This window comes from Gorilla gorilla, chromosome 3, assembly GCF_029281585.2.
Source record: "Gorilla gorilla gorilla isolate KB3781 chromosome 3, NHGRI_mGorGor1-v2.1_pri, whole genome shotgun sequence".
In the NCBI taxonomy this organism is placed as follows: Eukaryota; Metazoa; Chordata; class Mammalia; order Primates; family Hominidae; genus Gorilla; species Gorilla gorilla.
The window spans coordinates 123,001,868-123,028,460 of NC_073227.2; the positions used below are offsets into that span (position 1 = coordinate 123,001,868).

At 37.4% G+C, this 26,593-nt stretch overlaps 1 protein-coding gene across 2 annotated transcripts in view; it reads right to left on the reverse strand.

Moving 5' to 3' along the window:
• The window catches only part of MANBA (mannosidase beta), a 129,354-nt gene that overhangs the window by 36,893 nt on the left and 65,868 nt on the right, over positions 1-26,593 (reverse strand). For both annotated transcript variants that reach the window (XM_004040205.4, XM_055385419.2), the window contains exons 6-10: positions 22,172-22,347; positions 21,155-21,265; positions 5,526-5,677; positions 2,884-3,001; positions 552-638 (exon numbers count right to left, since the gene is read on the reverse strand). In XM_004040205.4, the coding sequence (XP_004040253.3) occupies positions 552-638; positions 2,884-3,001; positions 5,526-5,677; positions 21,155-21,265; positions 22,172-22,347 (644 nt within the window). The remainder of the gene's footprint in view (positions 1-551; positions 639-2,883; positions 3,002-5,525; positions 5,678-21,154; positions 21,266-22,171; positions 22,348-26,593) is intronic.

Below are 26,593 nucleotides of genomic sequence, written 5' to 3' on the forward strand. Positions count from 1 at the left end.
ACTACAACGTTGGGCATTATTTCTAGATCTTTTCAGTAGACAGAGAAAGCATATAATCACTTCCTTGCATTTATATATCTGTGAATATAAATATAAATGTCAATATGTGGAATCTAAAACAAATCAAAGAATCAATAATCAATTTAAACTTTCTCCTGAGCGATTCAAACAGTGGTGTTGCTGTTTGCTGAGATGGAGAAAACAGAAGAAGCAAGATTGGGGAGGGGGTGCAATATAAGTTTAGTTTGTACATGTTACATTTCAGATGCCTGTTAAACCTCCAAGCAGAGGCACCAGGTAGGCAGTTGGATATAAGAAAGAGGAATTCAGCAGAGAAATCAAGACTGGGGATAAATCTGGGAGTCATCAGCTAATAGATGATGGTAAAGCCATGACACTGGGTACAATCACCTAGGATGTCAATTACCTGGCTGTGTAATTTTTCATGGGATTTAGTAGAGAACAAAAACCAAAATGAAGCAAGATTTAACAAAAGGCAATACTAAAACATATTATTTGTGTTATTTCTTCTTGGAAGGGTAGTAACATACCTGGTAGGCAACTTCTGCTGTCACTGAATCCAGGAAGCCCTGATCAGTTGGATAAAGGGCACAGGCAAACATAAAATCCTGCCATACCTAGCAAATCAAATAAAAGGGAATGCAACACTTCCATAAGTTTTATTACACAGAAGAAAGTCTTTATTCTGAGCTCTGGGCATTATCTTTCACACAAATGAAAAATCCAGTTAGCCTGATGAGTGTGATCACTGGGGCACCATTATGCATAATTTGATACCAAGAAATGTATCAAAGACATTAGGACTTCCCAGAACTGCACAAAAGTATACAGACACCTGAGAAGAGAAAATCCTAGGCAGGTATAGAAGAAAGAGAAGATGGAAGAATTTGAAAAAGAAAAAATGTGTGGAGGGGACACAGAATGAGGCTTCCCTCCAGCCCCTTGTCACTCCTAACTCATTCCAATTTTCACCAGGCATTTGGTATTGAGATGCACCAGACTGTTAAGAATCATACTTCATTTATAAAGGAATTAGCTTTTCATAGACAAAAGGATTACCACATGCACATTTTAGTAATGAAACCATATAAGTCCCTTCCTAAGGAGGCTGTGTGATGCAATGGTTGAGAACACAGCCCCTGCTGGGAGCAGTGGCTCACGCCTGTAATCCCAGCACTTTGGGACGCTGTGGCGGGGCGTATCACCTGAGGTCAAGAGTTCAAGACCAGCCTGGCCAAAATGGTGAAACCCGGTCTCTACTAGAAATACAAAAATTAGGCCAGGCGCGGTGGCTCACGCCCACCCAAAAATCCCAGAATTTTGGGAGGCCGAGGTGGGCGGATCATGAGGTCAGGAGATCGAGACCATCCTGGCTAACACGGTGAAACCCCGTCTCTACTAAAAGTACAAAAAATTAGCCGGGCAAGGTGGTGAGCGCCTGTGGTCCCAGCTACTCGGGAGGCTGAGGCAGGAGAATGGCGTGAACCCGGGAGGCAGAGCTTGCAGTGAGCCAAGATTGCGCCACTGCACTCCAGCCTGGGTGACAGAGCAAGACTCCGTCTCAAAAAAAAAAAAAGAAATATAAAAATTAGCCGGGCGTGGTGACACACATCTGTAATCCCAGCTACTTGGTAGGCTGAGGCAGGAGAATCGCTTGAACCCAGGAGGTGAAGGCTGCAGTGAACCAAGATCGCACCACTGCATTCCAGCCTAGGCAACAGAGCCAGACTCCACATCAAAAAAAAAAAAAAAAAAAAAAAAAGATCATAGCCCCAAAGCAGCCTGTCTGAGTCGGAATTTCATTCCCCCATAAATGAGCTGTTAGAGTTTGGATAAAATATTTAACCTCTTCATGTGTCAGTTTCCTTACCTGTAAATGGGGATAGAGAATAGTAACTACATCATTGAATGGGCATGAAGATAAAATACGTAGAGCACTTAGAACAATGCCTGGCACTCAGAGAATATTATAGAATATTGTCATTGTCACAATGACGATCAGCATTATCATTATTAGAATAATTCCTAGTCTTCGGTGGCACTCTTTATATTTTACAACAGTAATAATAGAACTAACAGAATATATTTTCTTTGCTTTATCCTCACAATTGCAAAACACATTAAAAGTACTTAATAACAATATTAGGGCCAGGTACAGTGGCTCACACCTGTAATCTCACCACTTTGGGAGGCCGAGGCAGGTGGATCACCTGAGGTCAGGAGTTCAAGGCCAGCCTGGACAACACGGTGAAACCCCATCTCTACTAAAAATACAAAAATTAGCTGGATGCTAATTTATTAAAAATACAAAATTTAGCACGTGCCTGTAATCCCAGCTGCTCCGGAGGTTGAGGCTGGAGAATCGCTTGAACCTGGGGTGGAGGAGGGTGCAGTAAGCTGAGATTGCACCATTGCACTCCAGCCTGGGCAACATTTTTAATTTTTAACAAATTAAAAATAAAAAATTAGAAAAAATTTAGAAAAACAATATGAAACACACCTTTACTTAATTTTATTATTTTTCTTCTCTTTAGGTTTTGTCAGATCTCCTTTAAGTGTTTTAAATATTTTGTTTTCTTTTATATGCATACCTAAATATCACAAAGAAAATTATTTTAAAAGTAGGTATATGTATACTGGGATATAAATAATTTACAGGATATCTATCATTTAAAAATAAATAATTATGGTAGTTGCTATCACCTATGACTCTTGGTTTACAAGATGCCATTTATTCCTATAGCCCCAAATGGAATATCATTCCTAGCTCTGAGACTGGGGCAATTGCATCATTCAGAACATTGGCAGTCAAACTGAGGATATAGTAACTTATCAATATATAAAATGCTATCAACTTCTCACCATTATTCCTAGTTCATCACAGAGTTCATAGAATTCATCCTGCTCATAAATTCCTCCTCCCCAAACCCGAAGAGTATTCATATTAGCATCCACAACAGACTGTAAAAGGAGCCGTAACCTGTAGAAGACATTTTATAAACAAATCATAATTTGGAAAAAAAAAACCAGATTGTGACAGATAAACACATTTCTAATCTCTGTTAGAAAAACACACTCTAAAATCATGATGGTTTGGTTATAATGTAAATTAAAGAAAGTAAGATAAAATTATATACACATTAACTATAACCACATAAAACAAATAAACAGAAAAAGTATGGGTGATATCTTTACCTATTAAATTTTCAGTAACATTATTATACTCTTTTTAAAATTAAATTTATGTTTTATATTTAGTCTTATAAAAAATACAGTTGTAAGCCTTGGAAAGTATGCACTAATTTTATACAAACCCTGGAAACTATAAAACAAAATCAAGACTTGAGTATTAGTGCCTAGCACCCCTATCTCCTTTTATACAATTTCTCCAGCCCAGTATTTCTTTCTCTAGTAAATTTCCTTTCTACTTTTTCCAATTCCTATTCACATTACCCTCAGGAAAATCTAGAAACTTACAGGCAGCTTGAGAGCATGTACCTTCCCTCCATTCCCAGAACAGTGCTCAAACCAAATAACAGGCTGGGCAGACCCAGAGCACTGTGGGCTCAGCACAGGCACCACGGCAGGCTTACCAATTGGCCCAGCTGGGCTGAAGGACCACAGCCAACCCAGCCCCAGCTGGGAGGGGAGAGGAGCATTTGAAAAGGAAAAGATAGAGCCAATTATCCCGTGGCTGTGTCTGGAGAAGAATTTCATTTTCTTACGAAATCTAAAATAATATACACATTTTAAATTAAAAGGAAATTACTACAACTTTTGGAAAAAATCAGGGTTTAGTTACTGATGACATTTACATTCTAAACATCAAATAATATACTACAATGCACATTTATACATTTGTAAATATGCTAAAATGTTATTTAATTTAGATAATAAATAAGTTTAAATGTGTCTATTTTCATTTCATAAAGTTTATTTTCAGCATTGCAAAGATTTAAGTTTACAGATCCAATTAGGAAATATTATTTTCTTCCAAAGTTCTATTCCTTCAGTCTTGGAAAAACATTTTTTTTCCTAGATCTAGAACTTTTAAGATTATATTTTGTTTTTAAATAAATTGTATTGTGTATATTTAAGGTATATGACATAATGTTATGGGATATATATATAGATAGTTAAAAGGTTACTATAGTGAAAAAACTAACGTACTTACCATCCTACAACAGGGGTCCCAACCCCCAGGCCATGGACTGGACCATGGATCAGATGGCACAGCAGGAGGTAAGCAGCTGGTGAGCAAGCATTACTACCTGACCTCCTGTCAGATCAGCGGCAGCATTAGATTCTCATAGGAGCAGGAACCCTATTGTGAACTGTGCATGCGAAGGATACAGGTTGCATGCTCCTTATGAGAATCTAATTCCTGATGATCTGAGGTAGAACAGTTTCATTCCAAAACTATCCCCCCATCCCCCACCCCCAATCTGTAGAAAAACTGTCTTCCATGAAACTGGTTATTGGTGCCAAAAAGGTTTGGGACTGCTGTCCTACATAGTTATCCACTCTTTTTTGCTTTTGTGGCACAAGTAGCTAAAATCTACTCACTCATTTACCATGAATCCTATAAATAGCACAATTTTTTTTAACCTATATTCCTAGTGCACATCAGATCTCTGGACTTGTTCTCTTGCATATCTGCTACATTGTATCCTCTGACCAACAGCTCCCAGTTTCCTCCCCACCCTCCCACAACCGCACCTCCACTACACATGAGATTTTGTTTAGTTCTTTTGTTGGGATAAAAGTAAAAGAATATGCAAATACCTTAGCATAGAAAGGTAAATATGGGGTTGGGCCCGGTGGCTTACGCATGTAATCCCAACACTTTGGGAGGCTGAGGCAGGTGGATCATTTGAGGTCAGGAGTTCAAGACCAGCCTGGCCTACATAGTGAAACCCCATCTCTACTAAAAATACAAAAATTAGCTGAGTGCTAGTGGCCTGCACCTGTAATCCCAGCTACTTGGGAGGCTGAGGCAGGAGAATCGCTTGAGCCTGGGAGGCGGAGGTTGCAGTGAGCTGAGATCACGCGACTGCACTCCAGCCTGGGCAACAGAGCAAGACTCCATCTCAAAAAAAAAAAAAAAGGTAAATATGTGTTCTTATCTTTCAAAACCATGCTCAAAACATTTAACGTATCATTTGAAAAGCTGAAAATAGTTGATTGTAATATTTTTTTCGGGGACTATTCAAAATATAAATTACTCATTTTCTTATTTCTCCAGAATAAACATATAATAGTTTTCTAAAAATCGAATGGCTTCAACAGTCTCAAATAGTTTAGCTGTAAGACCACCTGTAACCCAGGAGAATGGAATATATAATTTTTAAAATCCTCTCCATTCTAAAGTTTCCATCATCTAGAATTCTATACTACCTCTTAGTTCCTTGCCCAGAGACCAAAGAAAGTAAAAATGAGTAAACCTCAAGCTTTGCGGGACTGCTAATTAAAAGAAGAACAAGAAAAGAAAGACAATAACTTACAACTCAGAGGTTACTCGGTCCTGGAATGAATCTGCTGGGATCCAGTTTGAGCCTTTTAGAAATATGGGAAATCCATTAATTTTGAAATAGAAACTCAAACCAGGAGACCCTTTTATAGGCTCTTCTATAAGTTCCACTGTCCTAAAATAAACCTGCAATGAACAGAATTAAATGATGAATATCAAATTTAAACATAAGCAAAATAGTTTTTTTAAAAAAAGAAGCAGACCTTTTTGAAAAACTACATTCAGTAGTTTAATGCTAATTTTCCTATTTACTATGAAGCACATAATGTGGAAATGCACATTTCAGGAATATACACATATAAATTATTGCTAGCATCCGTTATTTCTCTTTTAAAAGAGAAATATAGAAACCACTAAACAGCTACTGTAGTCTTCCACATGAAATAGGCATTTGTGATAACATCAAAAAAGACAATTTGAAGATAACATTTCTAAATTAAAACAAAAACATGCTATTTCAAAAAAATAGAAAAAAATGCTGTCTTTGAAAAACACATTCTCATTTCAGTGTTGTTAAAAGGTAGCCAAACATGCATCTTAGAATCAAATGTTATAACTTAACAACTTTGCAATCTTAATAACACATTACCATAAAATCACTTTGTTTAATGGGTAATTTAATCCTAATTACACATTAAACTCAATGTTTGAGCACGCTCTGGTTTCTTGACTGGAGATGTACATGGTGTTCTAATGGAAGTAGATGCAGCAGGATCATGCACTCTGTGCTATTGGTGCTCTGGAGAGGAAGCAGAGTCTCCATCCTAGTGACAGCCTAGCCAGGTTTTCCCCCAGTTAAGCATGGGCAGCAAGACCCCAGATAGAGAAGCTTTGACATTTTTATCAAAATCTTTATTCTTGCCAGCCATAAATTGGATCGTTTATATGATAAGATTTTATACCAATAAAGCCTAGCCTTAAGCCAAAAGCACATATTTCTCTAACTTAAAAAATCAGTGAATGAATTAGTCAAATTATTTCATGTAATAAAAGTGTCCACCATTCTCCTGCTTCCTGACTCCTGACTTTATTTATATGAAATGACAAAAGATCTCAGAATTAACTTTACAAGAAGATACAGAATATGTCCTGGATAAGAAGGATCTTGACACGCGATGATCACTCCTGCTTCAGGGTTGCAAAATGTCAAGAATGCACAGTGATTTTCAGAGGTGACTTTTAAAACACCATGATGGTGGGTTCCAATATCTAGAACAGTGCACGGTTCTTTAAGTGTGGCCTGGGGACTCCAGGAGGTCCCTTGGAGACTGTCAGTGTGTCCTTGACTTTACTTAGAGTAAAACTAAAATATTATTTGCCTTTATCTCTCTCAGTCTCTGAGTGTCAGTGGAATTTTCCAGAGACTACAAGATGTGTGCCTACTTCATCACTCTGACAGCTAATGGAATGTGTGCTGTGTATTCCATTGTGATGTAGCTCTGCGGCAGAGGTTTATGGTATGAAGCCGTGCATTTTCAGAGATTAACTCAGTTTGTTCTCAGTACTTTTACTGTGCTCTTACTATTAATAGCTGTATTTGATTATTCCTGCTGTAATCTCTGTACCCTCATTGTTGTTCAATAAATTCTTACTTTGAAACCCAAAGTTTCCCTTGCAACCTACACAGAAGCACAAAAGGAGTAGGTACTACTTATTCCTTTGTTTCACAGCAATATTTTTAAGTTTTCAAATAAAAACAAATTTTAATTTTAATTGAAACTCATTTTACACCTTAATAATATTTTATCTTGTTCTAAAAGAAAATTTATTTATAATACTTTTTTCTAATTTAGGGATGAATTGTCAAAATGGGATTAGAAGGCTTACCTTCTCACCAGCCTGGCCAACATGTTGAAATCCTATCTCTACTAAAAATACAAAAATTAGCTGGGTGTGGTGGTGCATGCCTGTAATCTCAGCTACTTGGGAGGCTGAGGCAGGAGAATCACTTGAACCCGGGAGGCAGAGGTTGCAGCAAGCCAAGATCGTGCCATTGCACTCCAGCCTGGGCTACAGAGCAAGACTCCGTCTTGGAAGAAAAAAGGCTTACCTTCTCAACCTATAACTGCACTATCTGTCTATATCTGAGGATGCTGAAAAAGGTGAAACTGACATAACAGACAGTCTTTTGACTCATGGAAGGGAAGAATCTACTCTAAAGAAACTGGGTAAAATTATGAATAAGAAGTGAAATTATGATGAAAGCCATCTTTCTCTTGACTTTATGGATGTTAATAACTTACCTTTTTGTGCATTATGCAATGGAACATTTTAAAATAATATTTATGGTGCCAGTTAAGTTGTAGTGTCTCATTGAGACAAATCATTCACAGTATGAAGAAAAGAGAATTGAATATTTAAACTTATACATGATAAGCTCATTAAAAGTCAAACAGTGTTTATTATATCTTTTCAAACCAGACATGAAAAAACCCAGTGAAGCATCTTACAGGGTTAGTTATGCACCCCTGGCTGGAGAAGTACACATACTAGCTGAGAGGTAGTTGTACTGTTGACATTGCAGAATGCTTACTAGATGAAAAGTTAGTAAAGGAAATAACAGCACTGCCACTTTGCAATGACAGAGTAACTCGTCCAATTAAGAGATTTGACCACAATATGAAGACTGGCCTGATATCTCATCTGAAATAATCATACTTTTGCTTTACAAATGAGTGAATCTCCAGATATAGATGGACTTGCCAGTTTGCCTGTATTTGTCAGTTATCAGCACAATAAATCATCAAAAATCTTCTTTTCTGTGAATTTTTGGCAACAATATAGAAGACGTGCTGAAATATTCAAAGTACTAAATAAGTTTTTGAATAATATCCTGTAATTACTGTGTTAACATTTGCACTGACGTTACAAAAGCAGTGGTGGGTAACACTGCTGGTGCCTTAGCAGGAATCAAGGCAGTAGCTCCAAACTGCTAGTAGTCGTTACATCTTTCACCTTCATGCATTAGCAGCAGGAAAATGAAAAAAACCAGTTTCATTTAAGAATGTCCTTGATAAAGCAGTAAACATTAATTTCATTAAATCCCAACCCTCAGTATGCATCATTTTAATATCCTGCATTATGACATGAGCAATATCCATAAAGCACCATTCACAATAGATAGCTGGAGGAAAAGCCTCTGGGCCATTATTAGAGTTGTATGTAAGCTGAATTGGCCTTGTTCATGACACTCCATTTTTACTTGACAGAAGGACTGACAGACAAATGATGGTTATTCAGACTTGGATACCTGGCAGACATTCTCTAGAAAATGAATGGAGTGAGCCTATCATTTCAAGGAAAACAACTAGCAGTATTTGTGGCCAAGGATAAAATTCAAACTTTCAAGTAAAAATTGGGATTAGGGAAAACTTGTATCTGCTACCTCATGGTAGTAGATACTACTTAAATACTTAAAAACTTTTTAGATGACATCAGTGGTGATATTAACAAATGTGATATTATAAAAGGAAATGTTTCAACATTTGGAAGATCTGTAACTCTCAAGAAACAAACATTTTCCAATAACCAATGCATTATATTACAATATCACATAATATGAGTAAAGAATTCAAACAAAGTGCAAGATAGACCAATGAATTTTAATGTAACAGAGAACAAAAAGTTTAAGAAACTATCATTTGTTAAAAGAAAACTATCATTGGTTAAAAGAAAATCCACAATTTATCTGAAAAGACTATTTTTTCCCTTTTCCAAGTACATCTGTGTGAGGTCAGATTTCCTTAATCTGTTTCAACCGAAACAACATATTGCAAATTGACTGAAGGCAGATACAGATGAGAATCCCTTTGTCTCCTACTAAACAAGACATTAAAGTGACTTGCTAACATGTAAAACTGTCATTATTTCCACTGGTTTTTTTGGTCAATATATTTTTTATAAAATAAATCATATATAAAAAACAGTCATATGTGCCATGGTTTATTATGGTTATTTAAAATGAATAAGTAAATACTTAATTCTCAGTTTTAATAGTTAATATGGTAAATATCGGTACATATAACCCATATAAACAAAAGCATGTTGGGGTTTTCAATAACTTTTGTAAGTATAATGCAGTGCTGAGTCCAGAAAAATTTGAGAATCACTACTGCAGAAAATAGAATTTATTTGTTTCTTAATATATATTAATGCTACCAATTGTATTAACTATACAACATAACACTTTCCAGAATGTTTTTCCTTTCTGTGCAAATGTTCTTATAAAAAGACATCTCTCCCTATCCCCCAACTCTTGCAATAACAAGTTATGACTGGGGTGACAATAAACCCAAACCACCCGACAGTGCCTCAGAGGTGAAGTAGTAATTACCAGCCACCTTTCCCTCTGGGCATTCTTTCACAAGTGAAAGGCTCCCGCTTCTATGATAAGTGTCAGTAATTTTCCACGTCCTCTGGCAGTCTTGATAGTCACATAAAAGCCTTCTTCTACAACAGGTATTTTACTTCAGAGAAAATAATGGGTTCTAAAAGATTTCTTGAAAAGACACTTGAGTAACACATATTTGCATCCAAAGTAAATATATAATCTTCATATGAGACTATAATTTTTTAAACAGTCCAACAAAGCAAATTATTGTCTAACAGTAGGAAAAAGGCATAAATACCTAAGAAACTAAAAAATGTGTAAGTCGGGCAGTTAGAAAATTAAAATTTTTAACTTCTAAATTTTTATCTATTTTTGAAGTTTCTATTCCTCACTAGATCAGTGTTTTTATTAGCTTCAAAAAGATTTCATTTTCAAAATAGAAGGATTAACTTTAAAAGCGCAGGATAGTTGAATGCATTCTTTCAAACAAGAATTAAGGATATCTGAACTAAAGGGCCTAAGAGGTACGTGACTGATAAATACGGTACTCCTCAAATTTCTTTCTCTGGCAGACCAAACAGATGATATGTAATGAATCATTGATTCACAAACCCAAGGCTGCTTCTCAGCTGTTTGTATCAGATACTTTAAAAGCTGTAATAGCATCACTAGATTTTCAAAAGGGCAATTTTCTTCTTAAAAAGAAACCCACTTATTTCTAAACATTGTCAAATGTCAAACCTGCTAAAATCCTTTTACATGTATTTTAAGAGACAACTAAACACTGCATTCCTGTCTTTGTTCTGAAAGTGCTCCAGCATGTAAAAGTATTGAGAAAACAAGCTCTGGGTCTCCACAAATAGTTCTTGTCAAACAGGTCTGTGCAGGATGACACGAGACATTCTTTGCTGTGCCCTTGCAATTTGCAGACAGCACAACCAGAAGTTAACAGATTAACATTGACATCGGCATAGTTATGTATCCTTGTAGCCAGATGTGTATCTAGTATATCTGACACCAGATAGGATCACTTTTTAAGACCTCCTCTTCCATATGACAAAGTTATTTTCAATAGAAGTAATGAAATGAAATGAATAATGATAATGTCCAGAAAAGAATGTAGACATTAAAAATTGTCTTTCCCCGAACTTTGTATAATCATGCCAGTTTTTTTAAAAAGTAAAACAAATATTAGCGTACAAAAAAGGAAAAGTTAATAGATTCAAGTTTTGATTATATTAATATATTTAATAAAATTATAAACAAAGGGAATAACATACATAATGGTATGCTATAGTAAGAAATAATAATATTTGCTATTTTCAGCCTTACCTTCTAAAAATCTGTCAACAACTTTCTCAGAATTGATCTTCTTTGGACATACATGTTCAACAAAGGGTATAGCCAGCTCTTTTGATTTATTTGTCGTAGCTGATGGAAAAACACCTTTTATTAATTTTAACTCAGAAATGTTCTTCCAGATGAGGCCAGTGATATGCAAATATTTTAGAAAAGTATTAAACATAAGTTTGGTAGAGATTCATAATAATCCCACATCACATTAAACTCCAAAAAAATGCAGTCATATCCATGCCTTTGTTCTTTTGACTTTCATTCAAACAGCTTACAAATGCCTCTGAGGTATAAAAAAAAAAAAAATCCCACTTCTCAAGTATTTCTTCTGTAAAATCAGAGAAAATGGCTAAATGATTGTGAACACAGATACTATTTGATTAATTGCTGTAGAACAAGTGTCCAGTTCTCAGGGACAACAATTGGGGCGTTTGGCATTGCTATGTGGATTTCTCTGAGCAATGGAAAACCAGCAACTCTTTGTTGTTTCTCCTGACACTCTCCTTCAAAATTTGATTCTTTTTTCTATGTAAATGTCGATTTCCTTATATTTTGTTGTTGCACAGTAAATAGGCTTCACCAAAATTTCTGTGCACTTATCTTCAAAGAAGAATTTTAAAGTTTGGTATTTCACTGTACATTGTTCAAGATGGAGTCTATTTGCAAATATTTTTGTATCTGATTAATGTCATCTAAAACTACACCAGAAAAAAGATAATTCCAGAGAGAAAACCGCACACAGCAGAGAGGAATGTCTGAGCTGATTCACGTGTCCACATTTTCTTTGGATTACATGGTACTTCAGAGTTGAGATTAACTTTTCAAAATTTTTCTACTGTGGCCCAGCTTCATAATGAACCTTCCATCTTGTCTAGGAAAGCTTTTCTGCAGCTTTTCCCATCAATGAGGTGAGATGAGAAAGAATGAATACAATTTTTCCAAAGTTCTAAAAAAAAAAATCACACAGGAAAAAAAAAGTTTCCAAAAAAGCAAATTCCACAAGGCTCAGAGAATAATTTCCAAGAGGCTGAAATAAAATTTTGGATTAATTTCTTTGATTTTTGCATGAACTCCACAGTGAATACTGGCCACATATGCAGCATCTTTTATCCTGGACCATAGCAGAGGTTTATGAAATAATAATCCCATTCCTTGAAGCTATTTTCTGTGCATTCTGCAGCAGTTTTTCTGGAAATATGAGAATGACTCCTTTATCTCCATTCTACTACCTTCTCTATGACCAGTTCACACGTTTGATCTCTGTTTCCAGAAAGGTAAGAATGACTTCTTTATTTCCACTCTGCCACCTTCAATATAGGCCTATCTGACCAATTCACACATTTGATCTCTGTTTAAAGTATCCAGAGTGCTGTCAAAAAGAATTCCAGCCAGGCAGTGGCTCATGCCTATAACCTCAACACTTTGGGAGGCTGAAGCAGGAGGATTGCTTGAGGACAGGGGTGTGAGACCAGCCTGGGCAACATGGCAGGCTGTGTTGCAACACCCACTTACTGCCTGCACCTAAGGCTAACTGCTCCCCATCTCTAGAAAAATAAAATAGGCAAGGCATGGTAGCATGTGCCTGTAGTAGTCCTAGCTACTCAGGAGGATAAGGTAGGAGGATCACTGGGGCCCAGAAGTTCAAAGCTGCAGTGAGCTATGAGCAGCCTGGGTGACAGAGTGAGCCCCTGTCTCTAAAAAGAACAAAATAATAATAATAATTCTAAAGTATTTTTTTCAGTATCTGCCACCCCCTACTAAAGCATACCACTGATGTCATGTTTTCCTTTGACTATTTCTTTAGTTTTAAAACAACAAATTTAAAAGAATAAATTTCAATTCTAAAGACACTATTAAAATTAGTAGAATATACTTCATACATGAACTAAAATATGCACTTACCAAGCAAAATATTACACATTACACCTCAGAGTCCATAGCTTTCTCAACTGTAAATTTAAAGCATAAAAATAACTCCAAGAGATCACATCGAATTGAAGTAACTTATGTTGAGTTTCTCCTTTTTTATAATCACTGTGCTATTGTTGTTTATTTCTAATCTGCAATGCTTTTAAATGCAGGCATGTATAGGACAGGGAATGGAGGCACAAACTGTGTTCAAAACAAGCTCAAACAATTCCAAACTGTTATAAATTTGCTTTCAAAATGACTGTATGAAGCTGAATCTTCATGTATCCGGGAATGACTGTATAACTAAGAGTACTCCAGGCCAGGTGCAGTGGCTCACGCCTGTAATTCTAGCGCTTTGGGAGGCAGAAGCGGGTGGATCACCTGAGGTCGGGAGTTTGAGACTAGCCTGACCAACATGGAGAAACCCCCATCTCTACTAAAAATACAAAAATTAGCCGGGCATGGTGGTGCATGCCTGCAATCCCAGCTACTCAGGAGGCTGAGGCAGAATAATCGCTTGAACCCGGGAGGCAGAGGTTGTGATGAGCCGAGATCACGCCATTGCACTCCAGCCTAGGCAACAAAAGACAACTCTGTCTCAAAAAAAAAAAAAAAAAAAGTACTCCAAATTAACTTTCATGTAGAATATAATGTCTATTAGAGGACTGGTAATAAAAATGTGCCAAATCTAAGCATACATGTATACTATTAACATTCAAGAGTAACCAAACACATAGTTAAAACTTAGACCAACATATGATTGGTGATGGGGGAGGATAGGAGAAGTATTCTATCACTGGCATTATTTATTAATAGGATTGCCAGTATATAGTAATAATGAAAAACAGGCCAATCTATAGTCTACACACAATTCACCCACTTACTGTCTGCACCTAGGGCTAACTGCTCCCAAGGCCCACCCGGAGAAGTCACTGCCTATAGCCATCTTGGAAATATTTAATAAAACTTCTGACAAGAATAAGGCCAAAAAGACAGTGTACTGGGTTGAACAGTGTCCCCCCAAAATTCATGTCCACCCAAAAATACAACCTTATTTGGAAATAAAGTCTTTGCAAATATATTTAGTTTAGTTAAAATGAGGTCATACTGGGCCCTAACCCAATGGCTGGTGTAGTTATAAGAAAAGGAAACAAGAGACACACACAAGGAGAAAGCTATATGATGGTGGAGACAGAGATCAGAGTGATGCATCTACAAGCCAAGGATTGCCAGCAATGATGAGAAGCTGGAAGGGGCAAGGAAGAATTCTTTCCCAGAGCTTTCGGAAGGAACACAGCTCTGCCGACACCTTGATTTTGGACTCCAGCCTCCAAGACTGTGAGAAAATAAATTTTAAGATACTCAGTTTATAGTAATTTGTAATAATAGACCTAGAAACCTAATACAGAAAGAGACACACTTCATAATCCCTGTGCCCTCTCAATATAAAAATACACCTTGATTATTACTAATTCCATATTCTTTGGCTATGTACTTTTAAGGTCTTTAGAGTGCCAAGAGTAGCACTTAGAAAAAATTCCACTAGTATTATGTTGGTTTTTTGCCCTGTGCAATTTGCAAAGATGAAGACAGGAATTTAAGAAACAAAGAACAAAGTGACATTAAAAAAGAAAAAAAAAAAACTGAAAAAGAAAAAAAAATCCCAATTGTTTTTCTAATTGTAGTAGCCACGGACAATCATTCACCTCCTCTGGCTTGGGAACTATGAAATACAAGTTTTAATTGATTGTAGAGTACTTATTATTACATCTATTTTCCTACAATAATTTAATTGGAGAATCTTGATCCCAGGAGCAAACGTACACAGCAACAGCCTTCTGCTGCTTTTAGCAAAACGATACCTTATACATGGAATACTTGGGAAATTCTTATAAAATAAATTAGGTGTAAGAGAAATATCAACTAATTGGTTTCCTGTTTTTCCATAAAGGCAAGCCATAATAAGCATTCAAAAATATGTATTAGTTCATTAAAACACGTTACCTAGTCAATTCAGTACAATCAATTAGTAGGATAAAAACACTCAGTTAACCTGGGCAGAAAATGGCAAAAACTGATTGGTCAGATTTTTTATTCCATTTACCCAGAGTATCCTCTACCATTCCCACTTATACACAAAACTTTTTCTTTTGTTAAAAAATCAATTTGGTTTCCCAAACTGATAAAGCTAACTCTCCCAGACTCACATTCTAAGGTCTCTCAGGCAATGATTTATTTGGCAGAATTTATGATATCCCAACATTTATTTTTTATTTTGTTATTTATTAATGTTTAAATTGCCTGTTGATATTTTCCCTATATTACCTCCCTTCTTGCTTAAACCATTTGCCCCAATGTCACTCAACATAAGAAAATTCTCAGTCATCAAGATATTCTGCCATGTTCACAAAGAAATGTAGTCGGCCCTTTCCTCTCTCTCAAGTGTCTGCATTCTTTTCATGATTCCATACATTTCTGCTGTATAGGCTGCATTCAAAATCTTTAACTTCCCCAGGACCTTTTGTCTGAGTCAGATATGCTGCTGTCTCCTGATATACTCAGTTAAAAAAAAAAAAAATCCTAAACACGTTTCTAAGCTCAGTGGAAGAGGAGAGGCAAGAAACAAAGATATAAAACTGAAGCAAGATGGATTTCAATGAGGTATATTTAAAACAGAATTATTTTTGCATAAAGCAAGCCCAGGGTAACAATAAACAAGAGCAATAGAGGTGAAATAAGGAGGGGCTGGTGATGAGAAAACAGTGTTCAATGTCCTGTCTGACACAGTACCAAGTGCCGGCAAGCATGAGGAGCCTAGGCAAGTCTCATATAACCACTTCGGATGGCAGTTTAGCATAATCTACAAAGCTGAACTCATGCATCCTCCATAATCATGCCATTCCACTCCCAGCAGACATGCCGTTGGGGGCATATGTGCTCCGAGTGTTATATCAGTAACGTTCACAGCAGCATTACTTGGAATAGCCAAAACTGGCAACTACTCAAATTGCAACAGCAAAATGTGTAGTATAATAAAATTTTATACAACTTAAATAGACAAACTTACAGTTACACAGAACAATAAACAGCAGTCCCCCCTTATCTGCAGGGGATACGCTCCAAGACCCCCAGTAGGTGCCTGAAACTGCAGATACTACTGAACCCCATATATACTATGACTCTTTCCGTCTGATAAAGGGAAGGCTGCTGAGCGACTAACAGGTGGATAATGTATACAGCAAGGATATGCTCAACAAAGCGATGATTCATGTCCTGGACAAGACGGGGCAGGACAGCACGAGATTCCATCATGCTACACAGAACAGTGAGCAATTTAAAACTCATGAATTGCTTATTTCTGGAGTTTTCCATTTACTATTTTCAGACCACAGTTGACCATGGGTAACTGAAACCACAGATAAGGAGGCACTACTGTACCTAAATGTCAAAAACATAATGTTGAGCCAAATTAGCCACACACTAAAAAATACATGCTATATGGTTCCATGTACATAAAATTCAAAAAGAGACAAAAGTAACCTAGTGATGGATGTCAGGATAGTGGATCTTTGGGAAGGAAACAGGGGTCATTACTGGGGAGGCTCGCAGAAGGGAGGGGAGAGTTTGAGGTGTGAAGTGCTAGTAATTAATGTTCTGTTTCTTGAACATGTTGACAGTTACCTGAGTGCTCATTTTCTCATAATTCACTAAGCTTTTCACTTATGGCTTGTGTATTTTTCTGTATGTGTTATATTTCACAATAAATAAAAAATAAAGTGTTGTTTGACCAAAACTCCCTAGCTTTCTTTCTCAGGGTTACTTTTTCACCCTAAAACTCCACTGACAAAAGTGTTTGCAAGTCTTATAGAAAGAAAATATACTTTAAATGGTCCTAGAGACCTTCAAAATTACCTCCATCCTCAAGCTGCATCCTTCCCTCCCATGTGTTATCTTTCACCACTATTACAACTAAAACAGAGCCCCCCATCCCAAAGTGAGTCCATCCTCTTCTTATCTCCTACCTCCCAGAGACCTTGCCCTCTCAACTACCTCCCTGCTTTCTAACTCTTTTTAGTCTTTCCCTCGCTACTGGCCCCTTTCCATCAGGATTTTGCTGTTGCTTTCCATTCTCTTAATGGTATCCTTTTCTATGTTGAAATCATTGCAAACTTGTAATAAAGTTACAACAATAATACAAAGAACTCCTATATATAATACAAAGAATCCAGAGACCCCCCCATTCAAGTTTTCATCAGTTGCCCCAATAACATTATGACAAAAAAGATCACTGCACTGCACCCAGTTCGTACATAGTCTCTTCCACTGTGGGACAGTTCCTCAATCGTTCCTTGACATTTTTGAAGATTATAGTAGATTGAAGACTGAAGACTGAAGACTGAAGGCCCTTGTGTCCTTTCAATGTGTCACATTATTATTGAGTACCTCCTTACTTCCTGGAACAGCAAGATATTTCAGGCTCCAGCTCGAGAATCAGTCATTTCTCCAAAGAGCCCTGATTGCTTTCAGCACAGAGTGGTATTCCAAATCAAGATATGGGTCCTAAATCCACTCACTGCTACTAGAGAGTCACTCTTCCCAGGCGCTCTGAGGAAGGATTAGGAAATGTGTGAAAAGAGCTAGGAAATGTGTGTGTGTGTGTGTGTCTACCCACACATACACATGCATTTACACAGACATTTATTTCTCTGTCTACACATACTGAAAATCATAACTTCATACTATTAGCTCCAATTTGAATCCACTGTAGCTTTCCCCCCTTCTATGTTGATACCACCTTTCTCCATTCATGAAAAGGCTGGCTTCCACCACTTCAATATATTTACTTATTTGTTCAGTTGCCTATGTGAAGCCAATCTGATCCCAACTGGCCACCATTACCACCTGGTCTAAGCATAGTTTCCAATCAGACATTTTCAGAAGAGTTGCCTATATTCACCGTCTTTACTTCCATACATTGAGTCATTCCCCAACCCACTACAATTTGATTTCCATGCTGATCAAGGTGACCAGTAATCTCCTTGCCACCAAATCTAAAGGATCTTTCTCAATTCTTTTCTAACTTGAACTCCCTTGCAGCATTCAACACTCTGAACATTCTTTGCTTCTTAAAACACTCTTTCCCTCTGGTTTCTGTGACTCCCCACTCAAATTGGTTTTCCCTCCACCTCGTCAACCATTCCTTCTTAGATTCTTCTACTAGCTTCTCCCCAAACCCCAACCTTACTAATTATGACTGCCTGGGGTTCTGTCCTAGCTCTTTTCTCTGTGCCATCCCTGAGGTATTTCATCTGCTACCATGGCTACAATTATCTACATTCTGCTAACTTACACATCTATATCCTTAACCCACATGCAACCCCTAAGCTTAAGATCTATCTAATGAAACACCTATCAAATATTATTCCTTGGGTGTCTCTAAATCACCCCACACAAAACACATCTAACACTGAAATAATTTCCACCCAACCCCTTCCCCCAAACCTTCTCTTCTTTCTGAGTAATGTAACTTAATGAACAGAGTTGCCCTGGCTGTTCAGAGACTGCCTGTTCAGCAGCCCAAACCAGCAGCTGAGGAACCATTCTTAACTCCTTCTTTTTTCCCACCCCCACATCATCAAGCCTGCTGATGTTATATCCTAAATCTCTTTCAGATTGATTTCCTCAGCATTTCTGTAAACCAACCAATCCTCATTTTTTGTCTGAATCACCACCACAGTCTTCTAACTGGTCCCCTACTTTTGCCATTCTTCCAATCTGATCTACACAATCTTTGTAAAATATGCATATAATCCTTACCCCCTCCTTAAAATCCTTCCAAGAATCCCGGCAGCACTCAGGACAGTGCTTCTTCCTTCACGTGGCTCACTGGGCCCTGCAGGACCTTGTCCTAGCTACTTTTACAACACCATCTCTTGTTCTTCAACTTCAAACTCAACCACAACTGCATTGAAATTTCTTTCACTTCTGCAAACACACAACATCCTTTCTAGTCCTTGGGCCTTCACATTCTTTTCCCTCCGCCTCTTTGCTACATTACTCGGCCAAATTCTACTTATCCCTCAGGACACAGGCTCTGGGAATCTTCCCAGAATGCCCCTGCTCTGCACTTCCATGGCACTCTCTACATCTCTAGAGTGCTAATATATTCCAATGGCTCATTTAATGATTGAACTTCCCAATCAGATTATTAGTTCTACTAAGGTCTCAGAGAGAAACAGAAACAGTGTCTTAGTCACAGCTCTATCAACAGCACCTAGCAAAATAGCCAAAACACAGTAGGTGTGCCCTAAGTATTTACTGAATGAATCAGCCTCAAAAATAGCAACTCTACGGCAGCCACAGCCAAAGAGCACATTTCACACACATGCATTAACTCAAGGTGTGGGGCAGTTAAACATCCTCCTTCACTCCTGTTGCTGCTCGATTCAAAGGCTGGCATCTTTATGTGTAATGAACAATAATACAATCATATTAGCCTGAATGTAAAAGAATTATTTCCCTTAGAAAAAGACAGAAGTTCCTCTTCTTTCTCTGTAGTAAGTTGGAATGACTCATTATTTTTTACATTTTCATGAAAACAACACACAACAAACTCACTGTGTGAGACAGCACACATCCTCTCAGCCAAGAGGGGTACAATAAGAGGGAATGCTTTGGCCCTTAAGACGGGTCCAGGATGTTCTCCCTGTACATAACTGTGCATGTGTGCGTGCGTGCACACACACACACACAAACACACATACACTGTCTTCCCCTCTCTCACACACACACACATACACACACACTCTCTCTCTCTCCCCTCCCCCCTTACACACACACACACACACATTCACAGTGTCTCAGAAAATACACAGCATGATTGGACAAAAGAAAAACAGAAAATGCACTCCTGAAGGACATATCTCCATCCTTAGCATGTTGTCTGGCCCACAGGAGAGGAAATATCAAATGTAAGAGGTGACACCAGCCAACTGTAAACACCGAAGCTGGTGTCTGGGAGAGGAGGAGATCTTTGAAGAGGGTTAATACCATTTCTACTAACTATATGCCATGACTCTTACAAGCCAGATCCAAGCCATCTTGTTCTTATTGTCCCTATTTTACATATTTCGAGATTAAGTAAGTAGCCTATAGCTAATAAATAACAGAGTGCAGTTCTTTCCAATTCCTAGTGCTATATCCTAAAATGGGTAAAACTGAAAAATCAGAAAACACCAGTAGAAGCACCTTATTCAGAAAAATGAAGGAGAATGTCAGAGGAAATAAATAAAAGTTAAAAATGTTTGGTTCTGGGGAGTAGGAAGTAAGAATAGGAAGTGATGGGCAAGAGGTCTTATTTTTCATATAAACTTACTAGTAATATTTGAGTTTTAAAATTACAGATGTATTATTTTGATATAAGGTACAATTTTAAATCATAGCAGGAGACTACTTATTGACAAAATAATATCTAAAGTATGATCCATTTAAAAATATAAGGCCGGGCGCAGTGGCTCACGCCTGTAATCCCAGCACTCTGGGAGGCCAAGGCGTAGATCACTTGATATCAGGAATTCAAGACCAGCCTGGTCAACATGGTGAAACCCCATCTCTACTAAAAATACAAAAGTTAGCTGGGCGTGGTGGCGGGTGCCTATTAATCCCAGCTACTTGGGAGGCTGAGGCAGGAGAATTGCTTGAACCCAGGAGGTGGAGGTTGCAGTGAGCCAAGATTGCACCATTGCACTCCAGCCTGAGTGGCAAAGCAAGACTCTGTCTCAAAAAAAAAAAAAAAAAAAAAAAATATATATATATATATGTGTATATATATATGTATGTATATATACACACACAGAGAGAGAAGCTTTTGAATGCTGTTACTAAAGATGATCTCTGATGGGTGGGGACGCAAGAGTTTTGACGGTTTCTTCTTTTCCCATGAAGATCTGTATTACTATTTTTAAAAGAAATAAAATTATTTCACAAAATATTTTAAATTACTTACTTACCTTAGCTGATTTTTCAATATTTAAGCCTCCATCCAGTTCAAAAAGAACAGTCATGTTGTACCCAGTCTGGTTTCCATGTCCATGAGGCCACCAAGTTTCTACAGTAATATTCTTTTAAGAAAATTAAAAAGTCACCCTAATATGTCATATTTTCAGCAAAAAAGGCTCAAAGCATTACATCAATTTCTCAAATAGTCAAGTACAAAAGTCTAGGTTCTAAAACAATGTAAGTCTCCCTACCTATATTATGCCCAATCAGACCAATTCATTGATAATATTTAAAAATCAGCATGCTGGGAATCTAGCATGGATCAATACATCAAAAGCAAAAGGAAAGAACAGAATAACATGAGTGTTCAGAAAAACACCTCTCCCTATCCCTAACACCGAGCTTACATTTATTCCACATTCTTAACACTTAAAATGGGACTCTGAAGTTGACTCTTCTTTCAAGCCAAAAACTAAAAATCATTTTGAGTTCTTACTTTATCTCAACAGCTACTGAATGTTATTTTGCTCCACCTTTTTCAGTACACAATTATCAATTAGAGGAATAGAAAAAAGAAAAAGATAAGAATAATCCATTCTACCTTGATATATGAAAGATCATGAGTTTAGAATTAAAATTATGCATGTAGAATAAGTATCAATAATCAAAATAATTGACAAGTACCAAAAATAACCACTGCTATTTAAATATAATCCATAGAATGTATTTTGGCTTTAGGATACTACAAATACTACAGAAAATTAAAATACAATGATAAAAATAAAATGAGAGGAAGAATTGCCAAATTAATAATATATTCTCTATTTTCTTAATCTTAAAATTTGGGAAAATCATTCTTTAGCTCATACTCACAGAAAATATATGAGAGACTAAAATAGAGAAGAAAATGACAAATATAAGCAGAGAAAGTAGATTTTTCTTTCATACTTAGTCCCTCCTTTCTAATCATTTCTTTAGCACAGGTATTGCTTTTCATCCAGTGCTTCTCAGGAAGTACCATCATTTACCTTGCTAATGTTCACAAATAGCTCAACAATCCTTTTCCCAGGTTGAAGTTCAATGTTGTATGTCTGTTGTGTTTGCAACTTAGGGATGGCTACGATCACTTGACCACCAACTGGCTTTGAGCTGACAACATCAAATGTAGACTCTATTTCCAGATTCCACTCCTGGGCACTCTTATCTAAAATATAAAAAGAAAAAGAAATATATATATATATAATATGCTAAGCATTATCACTGCATTTCTCAGGATTCATTGAAGGTAAGACTAAAGCAGCTTCAAACCCAGTACGTGCTCCACAATGCTGTCATAATCAAAACTTCGTGGAAATTTTCTTTTAATCTTCAGTTTAATCCTTCATTCTGAAGAAGAATAACAAAAATGATATATTTTACATAGACTTCCACTCTAAAAATGTTATGATTGTAAGTCATAAAAACTTTATGGAGCATAAACAGAAAATGACAAATGGAAAGATAAATTTTCCAAGAATAATACACATTTGTTCCTTTTTAATTAAGTAAAAATACTTTATAAAGTAAAAAGTAATAGTATTTTACTTTATAATGTAAATGGGTTTTAAAGTTATGTAATAAGGTATAAATTTATATGTATTAAAATTAATCAAATGTGAAAAAATAAAGTTATACTTTAAATGTAAATAATTTATCCAAAAAATATTTCCTGAGGACTTTCTATGTGCCATATACTCCGCTAAGTGATGGGAATTAAATGGTGACCAGGATAAACATGGCCCCTACTCTCATGAACTAAAAGTCTATAGACAAATTCAAAAGCATAATAATATCAGGACAGGAGAAATAAAAGGTTGCCCTGAGAAATAAAAACAGGACATCAGAAAGCAGAGCTAATACAGAGAGGGTGAAGGAAGGCTTTCTCTCTTTTCTTTTTCTTTCTTTTTTTTTTTTTTTTTTTTGGACACAGGGTCTCATTCTGTTGCCCCAGGAGTCGCACAATCAGAGCTCACTGTAGCTTTGAACTCCTGGGCTCAAGTGATCCTCCTGCCACAGCCTTCTGAGCAGCTGGCACTATAGGCATGTGCCACCCACCTAGCTAATTTTTTTTTTACTTTTTGTAAAGATGAGGTCTCACTTTGTTGTCCAGGTTAGTCTTGAACTCCTGGCCTGAAGCAATCCTCCAGCCTCCACCTCCCAAAGCACTGGGATTATAGGCATGAGCCACCATGCCTGGCCAAGGAATGCTTTCATTAGAAAGTGGTATCTAGCTGAGACCAGAAGGATGCCTCAGCTAAGTACAGAGGAAGATGATAAGGATTCTGGGCACAGAGAAGCATGTGAAGGCCCATGAGTGAGAGAGCAATGCCATAACAAGGAAAACAAGGAACTTGGGCAATAACAAAATTGATGAGGGAGTCAGCATAATTGAAACGTTGAGCACGGTCCAAATGACACTGGGTCTTTTTGAACAGGTAAGGAGTCTGGCAATTTCACCCCAGATCAATGCGGAGTCATTGAAGATTTTTCATCAAAGAGCGTGACCAGATCTGTATTTTATAAGAATTGCTAAGGGTCCCAGCACAGTGATATACAAGGATGAATATGAAAGAAGCAGAAAGATATAAAATCTCTCTGTGTACAAAAAGCCCCAGAAAATGCCACTTGGAAAAGCCAGGAACAGAGAGGAGGCAAAGAAGAGTGTTGATCAGAAAGAAGAGAAAACAAGACCGAAGAGGAGAGTTATAGGGAAAGAAGAAAGATGAGGGATGAACTTTGGGTGGGGAGTTTGGGGTTGTCTGAATGTTTCGAAGAGGTTTTGAAGTAGAGTTTTATATATGTGCAGTATGACTCTGTCCTCCATTTCCTGTTAAATTTACATTGTTTGTATAATGTCTCTGGGTTTGGTTTTGTGTTTAGTTTTTATTTTTAAACAAGATAGAGCACTGGGACAGACTTGGGACAACAGCTGGGTGGAAAAACAGACCGTTTTTTAAAGTTACACAGAAGAAACTGGTGATGAGATCTCAAAAAAGCTTGGAGGTACAGGGGGTTAGAGTCAGCAAAAAAAGTTCTCATTCTTTGCTGCCACAGAAAGAAAGGAGAAGAGCAGTGACTGTGCAGAGGCATTTAAGTTTCTATGATTCGTGGCAAAGTATGGAGGGAGTTCCTATTTAGTGGCTTCTATTTTTCTCCAAAGGAAGGGAAGGGAGAAGGCTACTAGCTGAGAAGTATCTTAGAGACCTTTCTCCTACAAATAAAGAAGAGATTAATAATCATGGCTTTGCTGCAAAAGAAAAAAAAAAAGCTAGGTTTCTATGCTGATCAATGACAAAAGACGTTATAACCGGCACTGTTTACAACTGTAGGAGCACACCAGGCCTGTTCTAAAGATGACCCCAGCACAGTTTATCATTTGCATCTCCCATCAGCCAAAAGCATAGATTTGATGCACATTGAAGTAAAATTAATCTTGGACTGAAGAACTATTTTTGTTTATTAAGTGATTTATTCTGAGAAATACTAGTTGATGAGCCCTGAATTAGGTTTGTTCTGATCCAGTTAATTTTGCAGGTTACTTACCAATAGCCTCCAGGTTTTGAATCTATCAGCTGGTAGATCACCTAGTCTACTCGCTCACCAGTATTTAATTTCCTCTATTCAATAGGTTGTCAAACTATGGTCTTTGGGACAAATCTAGCCCACCTCTTGTTTTTATAAATAAACTTTTATTGGAACACAGATGCTATGGACTAAATGGTGGACTCCCCCACTAAAATTCTTATGTTGAAGCCCTAACCTCCAGCTTTTTATGAAGTAATAAGGGTGGGGCAGTAATCTGTTAGGATTGCAGCCTTATAAGAAGAGGAAGAAACAGATATCCGTCTCTCTCTCTACTATGTGAGGACATAGCAAGAAGGCATCTGTCTGCAAGCCAGGAAACGAGCCCTCACTGGAAACCAAATTGGCCAACACCTTTATCTCGGACTTCCCAGCTGCCAGAACTACGAGACATAAACTTCTGTTATTTAAGCCACTCTGCCTATGGTATTTTCTTAGGGCAGCCAGAGCAGACTAACTTAATAGTCATGCTCATTTGTTTACTTATTGTCTTTGGTTACCTTTGCAATACAACAGTAGAGTTGAGTAGTTGTGACAGATGCCTAAACTATTTTACTATGTGATCCTTAAGAGAAAAAGTTTGCTAATCCCTGCCCTAGAATATTACCCCCAAAAAAGGCCATTCCAACCTTTCTTTAAATATCTCTAATGACAAAAAACCTCTGCCTCACAAAATAGCCTTCCCATTTTTGCCAGGCTTGGCTATTGTAAAGACTCCCTTTACACTGAATTTGAAATATACTTCTCCTTAATATCCAACTAAACATTTTAGATCTGTCCTTCGAGCACCTCCTACCAACCAAGCAGGCTCCTGTGTTGTTTTCTGTTACTTCTTCTTTGATAGGAGAATCAGCTGTTAGTGACAGCCTCTGATAGGAAAACAAATAATGCAATCCTCAAAGGTCATTGGCAAAATTCCCCAGTTTCTCTTGCTTTGAACTTGGAAGGTTCTCGAGCAAGTCCGCACTCCTCCAGAGCATCACCCGTTAACACCCCTGGGAAGTACTAAATGAAAAAACTAAGGTTGTAGAATTAAAAACACAGTATGAAGATCTACAAGCCTACAAAGTTATCACCAGATATACTTAATAACATATTTTTCCCCTCTCCTCTTCTTTCAAATAGAGTAAACCCCTTCCTTCCAGTAGCACATGGAAAAGTAGGTAATTTAGGTTCACAAGGCGCAAAGTCTTAAATAACCAGTAGTTTTCCTGATGTTCTTTGGTCACTCCTTTTCACTTGCTAAATTAAATTTATAAATTGCATAATCCTATTTGTAGTTAAGAGGAACTCCATCTTATAAATTAAGCCCCATTTCTAGAATATAGCTTCCTATCATCTCTCTCCTAGCATTAATAAGTCACCATGTCTTGAAGAACACTTATCATCACCAGCTCTCCTGAAGTAAAATGCAAGATCATTTCAAAAATGGATGAAGTACTGGGGGTGAGGGCAGGAAAGAAGGATTGCTACATCTTCTAGAGTCCCCTACAGAGCTCATCCTTCCAATCACACCACCAAGTTCTGCATCCTCTCTTCACTTTGACTAAACAACTCAGCACAAAGAGGACAGGAATTCTTTATCAAAACAGGTGCAAAGGCAATGCTGGCCTGCCCTCTCCACAATTCAAGGCCTTGAGGCCCTCCCTGGCCTGAAGGCTTATTGGTGTCCTTGCTGATGTCCTATGCCCAAGCAGAAGAGATTATGTTCTACAGTTTGTTCATATAACCTCAATCAGGAAGGCAACCCAGAGGATGGTAGAGAATGTGGTTCTGGCCACTAATTCGCTTTAAGGTTTTCGCAGAGATGACTCAGTGAGTGTTCTTTA